General features: G+C 35.1%; 1 protein-coding gene across 20 annotated transcripts in view; it reads left to right on the top strand.

The window, feature by feature from the left end:
• PAM (peptidylglycine alpha-amidating monooxygenase) overlaps nt 1-18,681 on the top strand; it is a 132,719-nt gene that overhangs the window by 99,443 nt on the left and 14,595 nt on the right. For 17 of the 20 annotated variants that reach the window (XR_006016071.1, XM_042028096.1, XM_042028106.1 and 14 more), the window contains 2 exons: nt 9,988-10,293; nt 14,914-15,043. Coding sequence is in view for 19 of the 20 variants with exons in the window: in XM_042028096.1 (XP_041884030.1) it covers nt 9,988-10,293; nt 14,914-15,043 (436 nt within the window). In the remaining variant the exon portion in view is untranslated. The remainder of the gene's footprint in view (nt 1-9,987; nt 10,294-14,913; nt 15,044-18,681) is intronic. The other 3 variants (XM_042028105.1, XM_042028103.1, XM_042028102.1) reach the window with 1 other exon arrangement.

Here is an 18,681-nt window from a genome sequence, read left to right as displayed (position 1 = left end):
TCACAGAGGTAAAAGAGATAAGTCTTTCCATTTATGGTCCGGTATGACATATTCTGTATGATAACCTTACCTACAAAACACAGAGACACCAAAACTGAGTCTTCGATTAGTTCTGTTGCACCTGAGCTGTTGCTCAGTAAATTCAGCCTTTCATTTTCAGGAAAAAAGGAAGCACATCAACAATTTTCCAATAACTCTGTGTTTTATCTTGCACGGGTTTCTTTCTCTGTGATTTATTATGTTTTAGCAGCTTATTTTCCCCTCCTTAGTTTCAGGCAACTGAAATAAACACTGTTACTTCACTAAAACTGAAATAGGTGTTAAGTTGTTGTGCTGCCATGGAGGTACTTACTAACCTGGAGGTTAGAGACATGGTCAAAGACACAATTTTTATGTCAATACTCCTAAATCTAAGGATTTGCCTCAAAAGGGGAAAACAAAAAAGTCTGCCATGTGAAAGTATCTGCTTACAAATAATGTGTATATCATGTTTGCCTGAGCATAGAGGTACCTCCTGTCACACACAGGATGTTTATTATATTGGTACATCCAGGTGTTACTATTGCTTTTACACTAAATTTTCAATTTCATCATCTTCACTCATCAGAGGCACATTAATAAACAATGCAGATATATTGAAATAAGCAGTAACCATCACAAAGTGAACCAGCACTCTGCATGAAGACAAAGCCAAATCACTGCTGTGTTAAAATTTAACTGAACTTATCTTGATGAAACTGACCTCATTATATTGTTTCTGAAACAGCAGTGTCACTATTTGGTGAAGATAAACTGTTCATAAGAAGTGAATTATTGTAGGAAATGCAATTGATTTAGAGATTTGGTGTATAGGAAAGTTTCCTGTTGCAGCTGAAGCATCAAGTCCCTAGTATAACAAATATTATGTATGTTTATTTTTTGTTCATCATAGAAGTTTGATTAAATTGTACTCAATAGATACAGTAGAGCAAAAAACATTTATTTGTTAGCATTCATTATCTCTGCCATATGTCTTTACCTGTTGAAAAAACACCTAAATGTGTTTCATTCTGCTTGTTCATCACTTTCCTGTGGCATAGTACAGTGTAATGTAGTTCAGGTTTGTTTTGGTATGCAAACAGTAAAGCAGCCTTTACTATTGAGAAAGTTTGCTGATGGTGTACCTGAAATCTTTAGAAACTCATGCATATAAGCAATAGCAGGAGTAGTTTCCTAAAAATAAGGAAAGAGTAAGAGAGGTGATGGTTAATCAGATGTATTTAATGTTTTGACTGGCTTATTTGATTTGAAATCTCATTTTGTGTATATTAGGAATAATCATAAACTGAAGCAGAAGGGGCAAAATGTCTACTACTAAAATTAATACAATTATTTGATTATATTTATATTACTACAATATGTATTTCATGTATTAAACATAATTATGTTTAAATGGTTTAAAGCAAAATTCAAGGTTGGCTTGAGCTGAAAATTCACTAGCAGCATATAAACCAAAAATCAGATTTTGGGTTTTGTTTTAGAAGGGCATATGTGTACACATGTGTATGTCACTTACATGCATGTGGGAGAGAAAAGAGTTGAGATTGTCATTGTACTTCTGGTATGACGTTTGCCATGACGCTTACAAAAGTACAGTTTTCTTCTGTCTGGCTTAGGGAATTTAGGAGTTAGTACCAAAAAAGTAACATACATTTTGCTTCTGATGATGGAATGTGAAGTGAGTCAAAGTTGCAGTTGCTCTCAGCACTGGTGTTGGTACTGCCAATACCATGGGATTTTTTCCTGTATCTCTCATTATTTCATTGTTGCCATGAGACTAATTTATTCAAGGAGTTCAAATGGGAAAGTTCAATATCAATGAACTTAAGATCTTTCTTTTGCAATGCCCCAGACAGATTCATGTGAGGCCCCTTTTTCACAGCTGAATGTGTTAAGTGAAATCCCATTAAACCTCCTACATTTAAAATAATACTGCAGTTTTAGTCAAGCATTCAGGTGTTAGCTTCTATAAAGCTGAACTTTACTTTTGCAGTCATTAGAATTGCTGTCCTAGTGGTGAGATAGGTTGCGCAGAAAACACTTCATTGCACTTCTACCTTCTTGTTTTAGAGATCAGAATAGGTATAGTGAACTAGTAAACAACAGAAAGAAAATAATATGGGTCCATAGTCTAAGGCAATTTGATGCTCTCTGATTACAGTGTGTTTTCCCCATGACTCTTACGAGAGTTGCAGAGTGATTCTAGGTAGCTGGGTAGTCTAATGTCGTGATCTGTTTTCCCAATCTTTGAGGATATACAAAGCAAAGAACTGAAGCTAAGTCTGCATATACACAGCTCCTGCTGAAACTGACTGGAAATGTGGCTTGAATGGAAGGTGTGGAATATGGTACAACGTACCCTGTAAATTCACACTCTGAGATGTTTCTAGGTGGACATCCAAAATGAATGGATGCTAAATGATGATTCTGTCAGTAATTACGGACCTTAATTTCACAGTACAGGCTGAAGTACTTTAATGCAAGCATGTGTTTCATAAACAGAGATGATGGAATAAAAATTTTAGAAGTCTTTCTGTTCGGTTAAAATACTTGTTCAGGAGTTCTTGGAGAGGGAATCTTTGAGTAAGGTTAAATATGCATGTATTTTGATGGCCCATTGATTGTAGGAGGAAGTTTCTTTTTAAGAAAATTAATTATAATAATCTGTACAAATTGGGGTCTGAATAAAGGTTACACATAAATCTGCTATTTATTACCTGTTGGATGCCTACCCCATCTTTTAATTATTTTCAGTTGCATAGTATATTTGCATATGACTGCACACACACCCACCCGCACACAGAGATAAGTATTTTGCACCAGGTATTTGTTAAACATCTGGAAATATTTTGCATAGTTGTAGCTCAATCTGTGAGTTGGGAAAATGAAATGTCTGTGCGGAGTTGCATATTTTCTGTGAAGTTCTGCATTTCTAAGAAAAGCTTGTTACAATAAAAATGTATTGAATGAGGTCTTTCTGCATCTGGGATAGATATCCCTTGATTGATTTAAATGAAGGGAGATACAGCTCCTCCACTCTCTGCCAATCTCTCTTTTGTTTCCTTAAGGGAAAAAAAAAATCAGGGAGGGAGAAATGTGAAGGGAGGCCTGCAATATCTTGTGGGACCGATGTTGAAAGGCAGAGGAAAGGAGAATCTGCATGCAGGCAGGTCTTTAGTTTTTCACTAGTGTGTTTTTGTGATAATATTACATAGCAAAGCCATGGAAGCAGTATCAACCAGTAAGACGGTGTATTTTTATGCCAGCATGGGTTAAATGTCTTTCTAAAATATATTTGTTATAATCTACCCTTGCTAGTTTGTATATGGCTGTTAGAGGAGTTCAGTTTGGTAGGTGGTTAAACATTCTTAGGAGAGGTTTGAAACAAAAGACAAATTCGTGTTCCAGTATTGATGTGGGATGCATAGAATGAAGTGTTTGAGACGCTTTTAGATTAAGACCAGATGTACAAGAAAATCTTTAGATGTTTTCAGGCTTTGACTGTATGTTTAGGGCTCAGAGATTATATGAGGTCCCTTAAATAGAATACAAAAGATAAGTGACTGAATTAAACCTTTGAAGAAAATGCTACTAAAAGATACTAAGAGTGATATATACTGCTAGGGAATTATAATTAGGGAGATTCAGAATACCAGAGGATTTGCTTGCTCTCTCAACAGTGAATGATCTTGCTCAAATTTGTAAATAAAAGATGAGACTTCGATTTGGTTAGGATAAGGTTATTCATAATCTTTACAAAAGCATCTTCAGCACAGTAAAGAAAGGAGCATCAGATCTAAACAAAAAACAAAAGAGGCAATTGGTATAATTGTATATCTAAGCAGGGAAAGAGTACAACAAGCTTGGAAAGAAGCCATTTTAAATTGAATGTTTCAGTCTTTACTGTCTGACCCTTGATTTATGTTCTCTGGCTCTTAAAATTATAGAGGGACATTTCCCGGATGTTTCCTAAAGGCTGCTTGTCAATGAACAACTACAAAAACTTGTTATAATATCATTAATGTGTCTGAAGAAATTGAAAGTGTAGTACATCGTATTAGTACAGGAAGAGTTCAGAGAAATAAGGTCATATCACAGATCTAAAACAAACCAAAATTATTACTATTGTTGTTGTTATTGTCATTATTATTATTATTATTATTGGCAGAACATTTTCCTTTTTTATAATTTTGCTGTCTTTTTTAAAATAAAGCATGATGATGCTTAAAAAAATAAATTGAAGACAGTGCAACTCCTCTGTAATAAACATATTCTCATTTATGTAATTTTGTGAGACTAAATGTATTTCAAAGTATATACTGCATGAAATAGAAATTTGAGGTGGCACCCTATGCCAGAATTCAAGTATCTGTAGTATATCCAAATGAGCACAGTGAAATATAAAACCATTGTGTTTACTGCTAGTCATCTAGAAGCAGCTAATAGATATATTTTATTGTAACAAAATGACTGGTTCTTGTCAGGAAATTATTACTGGTCAGGAAGGAAAGAAAAGAACATGGCAGCTGGATAGCTGCAAGCAGCATTGGTTTTGGGTATCAGGTTTTGATTTGTTGTCAAGGAACACATGTTTATAACAAAATCTAATATTCAGTGAAGATTCTTCATCTTCCTTCATACTTTCACACTTTCCATTTACAAACTCGTATAATCTAATGATATTTTAAAAACTATGCTTGGGCTCTGAAAACATTTCTACATTAAAATATTTTGACAGAAAGAGAAAGGATGATTGAAAAACAAAGAAAATGCATTCACATTGTGGTGGTAGTAAAAGCCCATCTTAGGGACATGCAGACATAGAAGAAAAAAGAGCAAATTTTTTTTTTAACCTTTTCTTCTATCCATTTTTTAGCTCTGTAAGCTGCTTAGAAATGCCTTGAGAGCAGATGCAATTCTTGGTTCTTCAAAGACGTCAGTTTGCCTATGCTGTAAGTGCACATCACTTTAGGGCAGTGAGGGTGGTAAGAAGCTCTAGAGCAGCTCAGCTGTTTTCATTTCTTCATATCTATGCCTCCCAGCCCCTCAAATCCCTTCAAAAAGAAAACAGCCTTACTTAATACCTTTTGGTTCTCAGGAATCTTTCCAAGACTTTCATCAAAGCAGCAGATTCAGTCATGACTTGCGTGAAAAATTATACCAGACTAGAAGACATTTTGAAAGATTTTTGCCTATTTTGTCAAACTCTGTTAAATATCACTTGAAACGGGCATTAGATTTTGTTCACTTATGTAATGTCATGTCTTGCCTTTCTCCTATTCTTTTATACCATCAGTGTTACCTTATATATCTCTTAGAATCTCTTAGTAGCTTCATCCAGAAGCCAAAGAAAGCAAAGAAAATTAAACTTTGAATTTTATTTTAAAAAACTGTATTTGGGAGGCATTTACTCAGGATCACAGAGTCTCGCAAGTGATACTTGCAGATGCTTCCATATCTTTATCTGGAACAGGAGTTCTGCTGAAGTAAGTCATAGTTTGACCCATATCATTTGAGCATGATTTCAGTACGTAGGAAGGGGCAGAACCCCTGACCACTTTCGCCAGCTAACCCACTAAACAGAAGCAAATCCTGCTAAGACAGAAACATGCAGTCTCAGAATACACTCCATTTGATTCAGAGATAATTGGGAAGCCCAATGTCAACTGTGAAAATGTGTTTCTTGGTCCTGTTATGATAGGACCAAGACATGAGTTTGGAAGGAAGAACATGAAGTCTAAAATGCCAGTGACAGACTGGGGAGGCTCTCTGAACCATCACAGTGACACTGTACAGACATTATGACAAAAATAATAGATTCTGGACATGAAAATTCTCAGACACCACCAAGATGCCTTGTCTATTTTTCTAAAATGTAGTAAAATGAGATTTCACCTATGTATCTTAACAGGTACACACTCAGGCTCTCTGGACAGGCTTACCATGGCTGAACTTCAGATCCATCTAGCTTGATCCTGCAGTACCTTGGCTAGATACTTCATCTAAACTGGAAATTTGTGCTTCCAACAGCACTGTGGTGTGCTGCTGAAGGACCACGGACAGCGACTGCACACGGCAAATAGGGGAACTTGGGCTCTAGTGCTGGAAAAAAAGTACCTAGTTTTAGAAATATAATCAGAGAATATCTAGAGTTAGAAGAAACCCATAAAGGATTGTTAAGACCAACTCCTTGCTCCTCACAGGACTACCTAAAACTAAAGCACACGACTGAAAACATTACATATGTAAACTGCTTCATCAACCTTAATCTGACCTTTTATTAAATCAGATGAAGTTCAACTCATGTTTTGCAATGAAATTGCCTATGTTATGATTTTGTTTGTATGACTGTATTCCAAAACATTGTTCTGTAAAAGAGTTTTGATAGTGTAGAACCACCATCGGAAGTTTAAACTTACTGGAGTATGCTTGTGCATTGTTTCATTCTGGACATGTTGGTCTTGACAGCTATCACTTCTTCCAGAAAGAATAAACTGCAGGTGTTTCTAGCCAATTATCTTTTCCATAGAGGGAGCTGTGCTGATAACTTGCACATAAGAAATACAAGTATGTTCTCTGAAAGTTACCTAATCAGTCAGCTTCCCAGAGATTGCACTGCTAGACTTCAATTTTTTCAGTAAGATCAAGTTGCTGATTCACCCATATCTTTGTCTAGTCATATTCAGGCATTCTAAAGGCTGTCTCATCACAAACAAGACCAAGCAATGTTCCTTTACCACTGAGTATGTTCAGGCTTCAACTGTTCCAGCTGGTACAAGGCCACTGTAAAGCAGCAACACAAGATCATGCTTTGATGTTTGCTGGATATTGCTTTGCACAGAGCAGCTTTTACTCAGAACCAACATGACTGCTTTTTGCTGGTTATCTCTGGAAAATTCTGAACTATTTCTTAAAATTACACTGCTTACAAATTATTGGAATCTGCCTGGACATCACAAACAAAGCTCAAAAAAGTTAGATGCACATTCAATGTGTGGAATTTAGGGTGGGGTTGCAAACACTGGGTAATCAAGAAACTTAAATTCCTAACTTTCATGTCTTCTGTGTCTTGTAAATACCCTGTGTTCTGTCAAGATGCCAGGACATTGACAGGAGACTTCAGCCTAGTGTTTGTGCCAGAAGTATGGAGATACTGGTCACATTTGTAGATTTCATGGATATTTTTTGAACTTTGTGGCAATTCCACATTCATTTTCTCAAACACATTCACTTAAGGAAAGGATGCCAGTTTCAGTGCAGCTGCACTTCTGACCACTTCCGTTCTCTGATGCACACCCTTTTCCATTCATTCAGACAGTTCCTAAATATTTTTAACTGCTGTGATTACAAAACACCTGCTTAATGAAAACTCTAACAGGACAAGCTCAGCTTGGAAAATATCTCATCTATACCCATGGGATAGTGGCTATAGTACTCAAACTGCCTTACTCTATATTCCAGTGTTCGAAGGTTCCTCATATATCTTATGGTTGTTGGCTCAGTTCTAGGAGAAAACCAAAATTGGTCACCTTATTAGACTTGAATCCACGATTAACAGTTTCCATAAAGACCACTGGAGTTTTCTATTAAAGCATCCTGTCCTAAAAATTATTCCCTGGACTTTGCTTGTTTTTAAGTTGAATTCTCCTGCTCTCTTTTCTTCTTAAACCCTATCTTGTAACAGTTTCTTTTGAAGAAGCTAGTATCAGATAGGTAATCTAAAGAACTTTTTTGTCTTTTAAAATTTTTTTTAATAAACAGGCAGTATCTATTTTAAAGACTGGGTTAATTATTCTGTGACAACACTTGCACACCAGAGATAGAATACAGTGCTTTTGGCTGGAGCACGAAGCTGTCAAACTTCTTCACTCAAATAGAATGGTCATATAAGCTGTTAAGAGTTCTGAAACCTTTGTAAAAACTATAATATGTTGTTGTCCTTTTGCAGCCAACAATTACAAGTCAGTTCATTAGAGAGTTGATACAGAACTAGGAGAGAATGAACTGTGCAAGGATCACTAAACTTGCTTTTAAAAGGCTTGCAGTTTAAAATAGCATCAGATTGTTTGTTTAGGGAGACTTCTCACAGTTACATTAAGGAGAACACTGCTTTTACCACTCAGACCTCTCATTGGAAATGATTGCATATAGGAGAGGTAGTTGGCTCTTTTCATCTATAGGTCTCCAGCCACAGATAAAACCAAAACATTTGCTTTGTATGACATTCATTTAATTTTTAAAATGTTGGGGAAGAAAAAGGCCATGGTAGAGTATTTTAATACCAAATGTTTCCTAAGTAAAGGAAATTTCAGCTGTGTTTCTGCTTCAGCACCAGTTATTTGTTGCTTTAAGTAGAGACTATTGAACCTGATTAATTTAATTAAAAACCCTTCTCAGTATAAATATGGTTTGTGTCCAAAACTCCTTTGATATCCTTTCAAAATATTTGGATTTGTTTTGAATCAGTACTTGGACTCATTAAATGACAATATTAAGATCATGGAGTGCTCTAGTTTTACCAATTGCATGTGAAGCAAATAATTAATATTTGTTACATAGCTTAATGATTTTCTCTCTTCTCTAATTTGCTTTGTTGATTTCATTGAAATTCGCCCTGTTACTTCAGTAATTATTTTCTGACAGAATATGTTATCTGGCATATTTCATTTCCAAGGGCAAGGAATGCAATTCTAGTCAAAATCATTGAACTGGGACTGCTTAATAACATGACAGATCCTCTTAGGATCATTTTCAAAAGACTTAATTTCGTCTGTCCCAGGCTGCAAATGATGATTTCTGGTTCTGAATGGGGTTTTTTGAGGTTTGATTTTTTGTTTGTGGGGGTGGGGTGGTTGTTTCCTTGTTTATTTCTTTGGTTTGTGTGGTGGAAGCTTCGTTACTTATTGTTTCACTTTTCTAAAAGATATCCTATATAGCCTGTCATAAAATAATATAATTTTTTAATTACAAGTGATTCGTGTTTGAAATAGAAGGATACCTACTTGCAGTAACTCTTAAAGCACATTGAATGCCTCTTTCCATTCAAATGATGTAGGGGTATTTAATAGGACTGATAATAGTTTCAGGCAGCCGAGATACTTGGTTAGTAAATTCTAATTTAATTTTTTTTTTTTTTTTTTTTGAGCTATTGTTTTGGAACATACTGAAATGTTTGTTGATGCCTAAGAAAGTTACAGTGATAACTGCATTGCTAGTAAGCACATTGAGAAGTTAGTTTTCCCTTCACTGCCAGATGATATCATGACTAAGGAGTGTTACTGTTCAGAATGAAAGAAGGGGCAGAACCCAGACTGAATAAATAAAAGCAAGTTTAATGGATCATGTCTTTTTTCTACAGTGGGTGCAATGGAATCTGTTTGCAGATGGGAAATTTGGTTTTCTTACAGCTTAAGCTACTTATACAATGACAGACTTCACAGAAATATGTTTTGAAAAGTATCATGTTGTCTATTATTGTCTTTGTAAGTGAAAAATTTGATAAAACTATAGAATTTTCCCCTCTTTGTTTTGTGAAAATATGAAAACTCTGCAGTAGCCTGGCAAATCCAGATAATTCCATCATAAATACTCTTTTATTGAAATGTGCACACTTTTTCCTTTCCCTTTTGCTTTCATTTTCCCTTTCCCTTTTTCTCTTGTTCTTTGATCCCAAGAACATCTCTTCAGAGGTGATGACTTTTGATGCCAGGGTGTCAGGTAAAAGTGAGTATCTATATGTAATTTAAAGTCAGTAGCGATTTGACTTCATCTTACTAGAAACCTGGCTTGTTCAGTTCCTAAGAACTGAAACAGTTCCTCTTTGCTATTTTTGCCAATAACTGAATAACTTTGTTACATTATACTTTGCTGAAGCCATCTAAAGCTTGATCTGTTGTAATTATTTGGTTTTTTTCTCCTTTCCTCTTATCTTTTCTCTTTCCTGTACAGGTGATTTCTATTCACTCCTTTCTAAGCTGCTAGGAGAAAGGGAAGATGTTGTGCATGTGCATAAGCAAAACCCTACAAAAAAGGCAGAATCAGATCTTGTAGCAGAGATTGCTAATGTAGTCCAAAAGAAGGATCTTGCCAGAGACATCACAAATCATGATGAAAGGGACAATACTATTCTTGTCAGAGACAGAATTCAGAAGTTTCACAGACTAGAGTCTACCTTGAGGCCACCAGAGAACAGATATTTCTCTTTACAACAGTCTAAGCATGGTGAGGGAAGCTGGGAAAAAGAACATAAAGGAGGTAGGTTAGGGGTTAATTTTATACAATGAAATGCAATGTAAGAGCTGTGATCCACATTAGCAAAATCTGAAGGGAATTTCAATTGAGGCTTGGAAGTATTTTACATTACATTCTTCCTAATTACTGAAATGTTCTCCCTCTGATTTAGAAGTATTTCACTGGGGTTCTTTCCCCCTCCATGTGTGAAGAAAGAATGTGTACTGATGGCACAACACCGGTACTTTTTGAATAATATGGTATTTTTTTCTACTCTTAAGACTCTTCCTTAATGATTTTATATCAGTTATGCTAAAACAAGGTACACACAGGATATAGTAGTCTCAGGAAGTAAAGACAAGTAATTACTATAAAATGGTCACTGGAACAATCAATACATTTTATGAGTTTGCTGATTACTTTGACCTGTTGGATACACAATTTTATAAAATTTATTGCTGTAATTTTATCAGATATTTTTTCTCTCATTCAGAAAGAGTGGTAGGTAATCCTGAAAAATTCTTCAGAAGTAAAATTTTCTGTGTATTGATTTCAAATTGGGCTTGACTCTCCAAATATTCTGGTACAGGCTGTTTTATTGTTCAAGAAATACAGTTTATTCCCTTCAGGTTTCTATGACAGAGAAACCTTTGTTTTACTTGCATTTTGGTCTCTGTGATATTGACTGTGCTTAGCCTTACTTGCTAATGTGGAAAGCCAGATAATGCAGCATGTGACGGGTATCTCATAAAAGAAGGTGATATGTATGCATGGAAGCCATCTGTACGCATAAGCTGTAACCACACACATGCCAGCTTTTATGTTGCAACCACCCAGACTGATGTTTCCAAGTACTTTTGTATACAAATATATATCATCCATCATCCATTTGATTTTTATTTCTGTTCATAATGTTAACATGTATTGTCTCTGCTTATATGCAATTCTATTACAGTGTTCAAGCTCAGCAAAATCCTGGGTTTGTATTTAAAAGAAAACCAAAGATGGGTACTCTCCAATGTTACATTGTGCGATCCACTTAAATAAGAGCCTGTCAAATTATTGGCATAGGGGCAAAAATCCAGGTGGAATGTTACTATGTGCCTGACAAATGTGTAAATCATAAACAATTCCATAAACCTCACTGGAATGAAATATTCAGGAAAACAATGTGGATAGCATTTTTGCAAAAGAAGTTTGTTCAGTTTAGACTAATAACATGTGGTGTGTACAAGGCAAAGAAGAAAATTCCTTTCTGTTTTCACTGATCCAGAGGAGATAATGTCGATGAGCTGAGTAAAGGCTTAGTTTTGACATACCTTATAGCATGAGTTCCAACTACAGAGAGCATTTGCTCAGCTCTGTCAGTAGCAAATGTCAGTAATTCATTTGGGGGGAATTTGTTGGTGGAGGACTAATGAATAAATGAACTTTCAAATGACACAATTTTGACATATAGAAAAAAAAAATCTGACATTTTCTTAATTGGCATTTTTTTATCTTTGTAATACCTCTAACTACAGAATTCCTGACCTGCAGAAGCTGTCAGTACCATCTTTTGGCAAAAGAACTTCTGTAGCAATAAGATCTTTAAGCATATATGTAGTTTCTTTTTAGGGAAGTATTCAGATATTTAAGAAAAAAATCTTCCATAAGAGAATTTTCCTCTTCAGGGGAAGAGGTAAAGTTGTGTTGATTTAATAAAAAATTTGCACCTTTTGTAAAAACCTTTACTGCATTGAATTGAAAAAATTCTCCATTTTCTTAGTACAAGACTCTGCTGTTAAATTAACTTCATTAAACTGTTTAAAGATTACCAGAATTAAAGTAGTTTAATATTTTTAGTCTTGTAAATATTCCAATTTTTAACATGTAATTGGCCTGAAATAACAAGTGGCTAATACAATAAGTAAAGTTATTATAAATATTTAAACTTTATACTATTGCTCTTCCTGCACTGTTGTTAGCTTGTTAACCTAGACTGGTCACTAATTTGTCAGGTCGTTTAACATCACTGCAACTAGTACAATTACACCTTCTAAATAAGGCAAAGAGTGTAATTTTCCAATTTTAAAAACTCCTTTGTGCAGTGCTTAATTAAATTTGTCAAGATTGATGGCTGGGATTAAATGCAACATCACTTAAAGTTTGCAAAGTTAAAAGCTAGAACAATCTTCCAGGGAATTCTGGACAGTAAATTGCAATTGTATCAATAAATAAGGCTTTCATCTTTCACTTGTTTAGAGACTTAATTGCGTGTTCTAAATCTAGGTAATTCTTTCTTTTTTTCTTTTTTTTTAATGAAAGGAACATCTCTAAGTTGAAAGGTAGAAGATCTGGTACTGAGTTTAGAGATCTCATTTACAACAAAACTGGTGATCTTGTTTTTTCTAAGTAATTATAAATTTCTTCTATGGGGAAAGTAATTTTCATTAGTTTTGTATGAAACTGTTCCATGGGCCACTTATTCTTGTAGACTTTCAGAATGGACTTGCAAAGGAAAAAGAAAATATAATACTAATTAACCAATTCTGGGAAAAGGTGATAAAATCTAAAGCTTGTATTGAGGCTGGAGCTCCTAGATTAGATTGTATTTCACTGAACATTCATTTTATTATTTTGATCTATCGGAAATCTTTTATTCCTTTAAGCATAAACATTTTCTGTTTTATAGTGTGTGCCTTTGGAGAGACTAAATAGAGGGCAAAATTTAGTGTTCGCATGTTTAGCCCTTTATTTTTTCTAGCTTTTTTTTGAAAAGTCTCAGAGGCCAAGGGGCTCTGTAACATGAAACATAGACAAGCTTTCTGGAGTTTAGCATAAAGTGATATGATATGAGCAAGTGAGGAAGCAGACACTGAATTTCCGTCCTTTCATTCCTTCCAAAACCCAAACATCTGTGAATATACCTGCCACTGTACCTACTGTGATCAACTCAACTGTACAGAAGTATGAATATGTATAGTTTTTGGGGTTTTTTTAACAGCTTTTCCTTTAATTTGCAGCTTTTGTTCACCTAAAATTTCTACAGAGCAGAATTTCTTGTTTTAGAACTTTCGGATTACTGTCCTGGATTCGCTACAGTTGCTGATAGCTTTTAGGCTTCTTTTAGGTTTTTCACCTACTCTAGCTATGATATCTCAGTCTAAACAGGTGAAACATCTCCTAGTGTGCAGTAGGTTTTCAGCACTGGTTTTGTATTTCCCTTGCCTAGGTTGTAGAGAATGATATTACCTCCACTGTATACCTGTTGTTACCCCTTAGACTACATCTCTTCCAAGTGAAATGCAAAGGGAGGGTATTATCAGGACAGATGGGTTGCACAGGTCACTTAAAGATTTACATTGTTTCCCAGTAATTTTTCCTTTCATTGGAAGATCACTTCCAGGTGAAGGTGAACCCTCTCAGACTCCTTGGATGTTGTGTGCTAAGGTCTGTGATCTGCCTTGTTTCAAAGCAGGATGCCCTGGCACTTTATGAATTTGGATATTTGTTTCACCTGCCTAGATGATACCCCAGTGATTGGTGTTTAGGATTATAGCAGAACTCACAAACTTTGGGTGAACTGAAAGTTGCAAAGCAAAGCATGATGTTATCAAACACAATATTAGTGAAGTGGTTCCAGCTTCACGTAACTTCAAAGAAATTGCTTCTTATTTGCCATCGGTTTGGCTATATGTGCCTACATGCAAATTTGCATTGTAGAAATACCTGAATTATGCTTAACAAATCAATTTCTGAAAGGAAGCAGTGGTGGATTTCCTAATATGTAGAACAAATTTTATAATTTTTCTTTTTCTTTTTTTTTTTTAATTTTATCAGAATTAGTGAGATTTCTTTTGCCATTACATTTTTTATTTTTGATACTCTAGTTCATTAGTCTGTTAATATACTGCCAGAGCTACACAAGAGCAACCTCTTCCAAGCAGTATTTATGCAGGTGATCTGTGAGAAATTAATCCTTGCAGTCAACTCTCTGCAACTTTTCAAATATTGACCAGTTTGTGCCTTTTATCCTTGTCAGTCTGCTTTTACATAAAAGAGAGATTTAAGAGATCATATTTTTATCTTTTTAATATTAATCTTTGGGCTGAAACTAAATTTCTCTCCCTTAGTTGAGTTTTACAGTTTAAGTCAAGTGCAAGAAGTATTCTTTTCTTAGTGTTAAAAGCTTTATAGAAGAAAAAACATTATTCACCTGCCACGTATTTCATGTAGTGATTCATGGTATTTGTTATGCATTTTTTAATAAAACACTGATAGTTAATATTTAAGTTTGCCTGCTGGTTTAAATGGTAGTTGTAATCTTTCAGTGTAGAAAGTATTTACAGAACTCCTAAAACTTCTAGAGTCTGTGTACATGTATCCTTATAAGAAGGAGAAAATAATGGAATCGAAAGCAGTTTTGACATTTCTGTAATCTGTATGTAGCAGGATGCCAGGGCTTGTGCATGCTTTACTATGTTAAAACTATGCTTGGAATTAAATCTCGATGCACTGAATGGAAATACTGCATGTAAGAAAATGTCCATGTAATTCCCAGTAGTCAGTACCAAATGCCAGTTAACCATATTTGGATTTTTTTTATAAAAAATCATGCTACATGATTATCTGGTTTTTTTGTCTGTTTATTTCTTTGGTCAGATTTCCACATAGAAGAGGCTGTGGAGTGGCCTGGGTTAGACCTCAAACTAGGCCAAGTCTCTGGGTTGGCTCTGGACCCTGAAAATAACCTAGTTGTCTTCCACAGAGGTGATCATCTTTGGGATGAAAAGTAAGTAGAGACTCTTGCCAGATGGAGAGTTAGAAGGTTGAATTCCTGTGGTCTGTTTATATACCTTCTCAAAGAAAAACAGATTGAAGTTCTCTTTCCATTTAAAAATTCAGTTCTTTGGCTGAAAGTGCCTTTCCGAGACTCAGAGTAGAAATGGTGACTGACAATTCAAGATGATGAGTTACTAGGTCTTCAGACAGTAAGAATGTGTCTCCGGAGGAAAAGAACATAGTTTGTTGGGACCTTAAACTGTATGACCACATTAGTATGAGATTAATTATTCCTACCTCTCCATGTCTTTTATCAGGAATAATTAGCCTCGGTGAATAATGTTTTAGTATGGTATACTACAATTAGTACTTGGGTTTAAGACATGCAAAGCTATCTCCAGTATGTCTTCATTCTTCTTTGTGTTTATGTACACTGAACAAAATGGGATTGTTATAAAGTACTCTCTCAAAACAAGCTTTGTCCTACTCATTTGACAAAATTAGCTACATTTAGCATCACTCAAACCAAAAAATACGTGAACTTTAGAATGGTAGTCCTTCTAGTGTTTGTAAAGTGATATATTCAAAGGTATATTATCTCAAGAACAGAACATTCCAGTGAAGAGTACTGTCTCTATTTTTACAGGATTCTTATGTCTTTGATCTTCAAAATTGTATATGTGTTTATATGGATACTTTTGAAATTATAACAGAATATTGGGAGGAAATAGTACAAGCCTGTAACATGTTATGTGGTACCTTTTTTAAGTACACCTTTTTTTTTAATTTCTCCTTTTCTTTTCCTTGTTTTTAAGCATGTGTTCTCCATATATATAGCTATAAGACTAAAGGATAGGGTTGTTTTCAAATCCTGATGAATTCATTTTAAGATAGTGTCTGAAAAACAGAACAGTATTCTGAACATTATAATAACAAATTATGCTTAGAATAGTGTTTTATGAAAGAAAGTAAGTTGTTTAGGTTTTAAGCTAAATAACATAATGCAGCAGATAAAGCAATCATTTATTTCTCATGCGGTATTCTCATAGGTCAGTGATCTTTCCAGCTCAAGTGTATATAAATATAGACTATGAAATTTGAAAGGATGGTGCATTATGCAACTTGTATTACTCAGACTTCAAGTATTCTGTAAAAGCTGATGCTGAATTGAGTTTTTTTTGTCCTCCTACTCAGGAACATAAGTGCTGTTCTTTGTGTTGTTGAATGAAGAATTGTAAAAATATTTGAAAATAGGCTGGTCCTTCTGAAATACGTATTTTTGAGTCTCTGGCAATTGGAGTGTACCAACAATCCAGAGCACAAAACTTGAGTTTGAGATCCAGCAGTATTGGGAAAGCCTGCAGATTTTAAACAAAACAAAAAAAAATGAACATTCCCTAAAAGAGCAAGTGTGCATGATGAATCAACCATGTTGAGAGACAGATAGAACTTCATTATGCTGTGGCTGCAGAAGAAGATTGGAGTTGTGATATGTGTCTGGAAATCCACATATGTACCAGCAGTTCTCAGTAATGCTACAAGTGGCCTTCCATAAAGATAACTACATATTAAATCCTAATTCTTGAGGGGTTTTGTTCCCAAATTTTAATTTTTTTTTCTTCTTCTTCTGGAGCATAGTTAATGTATAGGAAACCTAGTGTTGGTAGGGACCCTTATGTCAGCTGAACTAGAACTCTGTAGGCCTTTTCTGTAGAGTATGGTGATTTTAAAATAGATTTTGAAAACATGCCTGTTGTTAAGCTGTTGTTCCATATCTTGTGGCACAGAGAAGAGGCACACAGAAAGGTGCTCACTCAGTTAGCCTTCCCTTTTTATCTTTGGGTACATACATAGGCATATGAAAAATTTGGGGTTGTGATGAAAAAGGAAGGAGTAATGGGTGTTGTCATTTTTTCAAGAAAAAAAATGGTATTTGGAAGGGGTTTATATGCCAATTGTATGGGGGAGGCGTAAGAAGTTACCAGACTTTTAAGTTAACTTTTATCATTAGCTGCAAATACACAGTTCATTGAGTATAATATTCCTTACCAAATTGTAAACATGATAAATCAATAGCCTGAAATCCCAGAATTTATTTTCTGTTTCAATGGTTCACCAGCTTAGTATAGAAGCAAATTAAACAAAAATTATCTGTGCTGTTAGGCTATGCACAAATGTTTCCAGTGCATTATTAACATATGCCACAAAAGCTGGATCCTCATTTGGCTAAATACAGCTGGTTGAATGATCTATGCTGTTGCAAAAGGTAATTTCAGTCTACTTTAGAACACAAAACTTACGCAGTGACAAGCCTTATAATACAGTAGCAACTTTGCAGTGGCTGTAGCATTCCTTCAGTGTATGATTAAAAAAAAAAAAAAATCCTCCTTATAAGTAAGGGTCTTCTACAACATTGTCTCTTCAGTTTCAGAACAGTCTTTGCTACAAGCAGCATTTGTTGTGTAGAATGAAAGAAATTATAACTATTCAGCTGGCTAAGCAGTGAATCAGTTGGAAGTAATTTTGCATTTTGTGATGAAAAATGTATACTATTCATCCAATTTGTAAAGAACTTACTAGAGAATATAAGTTACTTTCTTGTTACTGTATTCTTAACAAGGTAGGCAGGCTGAGCACACAATGACAATGATGATGGATTTTGATCAAGAACAGACCTCAGGGTTGTGCTTTCAGGGATTATGAGATCAGGTGGTCTGTCTAAATTTAATATGTAGCCCACCAGAAGGATATTAGATTTAGCAAGAAATTGTTTGCATTAGTGTGAAGTGGCCAGATGAGAAGTAGAAACATAACTCTGGAATTAATTGGAGTTTGAAATTAGAAGTAGTGAGATATGCAGCAGATTTTATTTGTCCCTCAGTATCAGAGTGCAGAACCTATCAGAAAACCATGTTTTAGAGCAGTACGACTACTGTGTTTAGTTGTTCTATTTGTGTGGTTTTGGCCTTGCTTGCTTTTAAGCTAGAAGTAGTCAACATTGTTTGTGTTCTCATTTATCACTTACAACAAAGGAACATTGCCTGGAAATTAATCTCAGACACTGGGAAGAAAAGTGTGACTGTGATTTTGTAGCATTCTAGTCATCCTCCTAGAAAAGAAGTTTGACAGGGAGAAGATGATCGGAAGATCACTCCCATAAACTCAAGTTCACTAGAATTTGTTTGAGTACCATACAATCTCTTATTTACACTGAAAGCAGTTAGTTCCCAGAAGAGTTGGGCATAGTAAGAAATACTTAGGAGTCTGGACAGCACTGTTACTAACAACCAAAATCCTAACAAGGAAAGCCAATAATTATTTTAAGTAGTCTGGACAGTCAGTTATGCAGAGATACAATCATGTTTTCTGTGGGGGTTGTTTTGTACAATATCTACCACCACTAAGATTCTTTTCTGTGATTATTTGTATAGATTTTCTGTGATTATCTATGTAGATTAAAAATAAGATTAGTTCAGTCTGTCCATTGTTGATGCTCCAGTTGTGGTCATCCATAGCTAGAGCAAGCCCTTACAAGTATTAGACTCCTTTTAAAATAAAACTGTTTAAAATGAAGAGAACTTGTCATGGCAGATTACTGTCATGAATGGTAATAACAGCACCTCCTGAATCATGGCCAAACAAGAAGAT

Source organism: Corvus kubaryi, unplaced genomic scaffold (genome assembly GCF_017639235.1).
Source record: "Corvus kubaryi isolate FWS band 111438036 unplaced genomic scaffold, C.kubaryi_AGA036_p1.0 37302, whole genome shotgun sequence".
Taxonomy (NCBI): Eukaryota; Metazoa; Chordata; class Aves; order Passeriformes; family Corvidae; genus Corvus; species Corvus kubaryi.
Note: the sequence above shows the minus strand (reverse complement) of the source record. Positions and strands in the feature narration are given on the sequence as shown.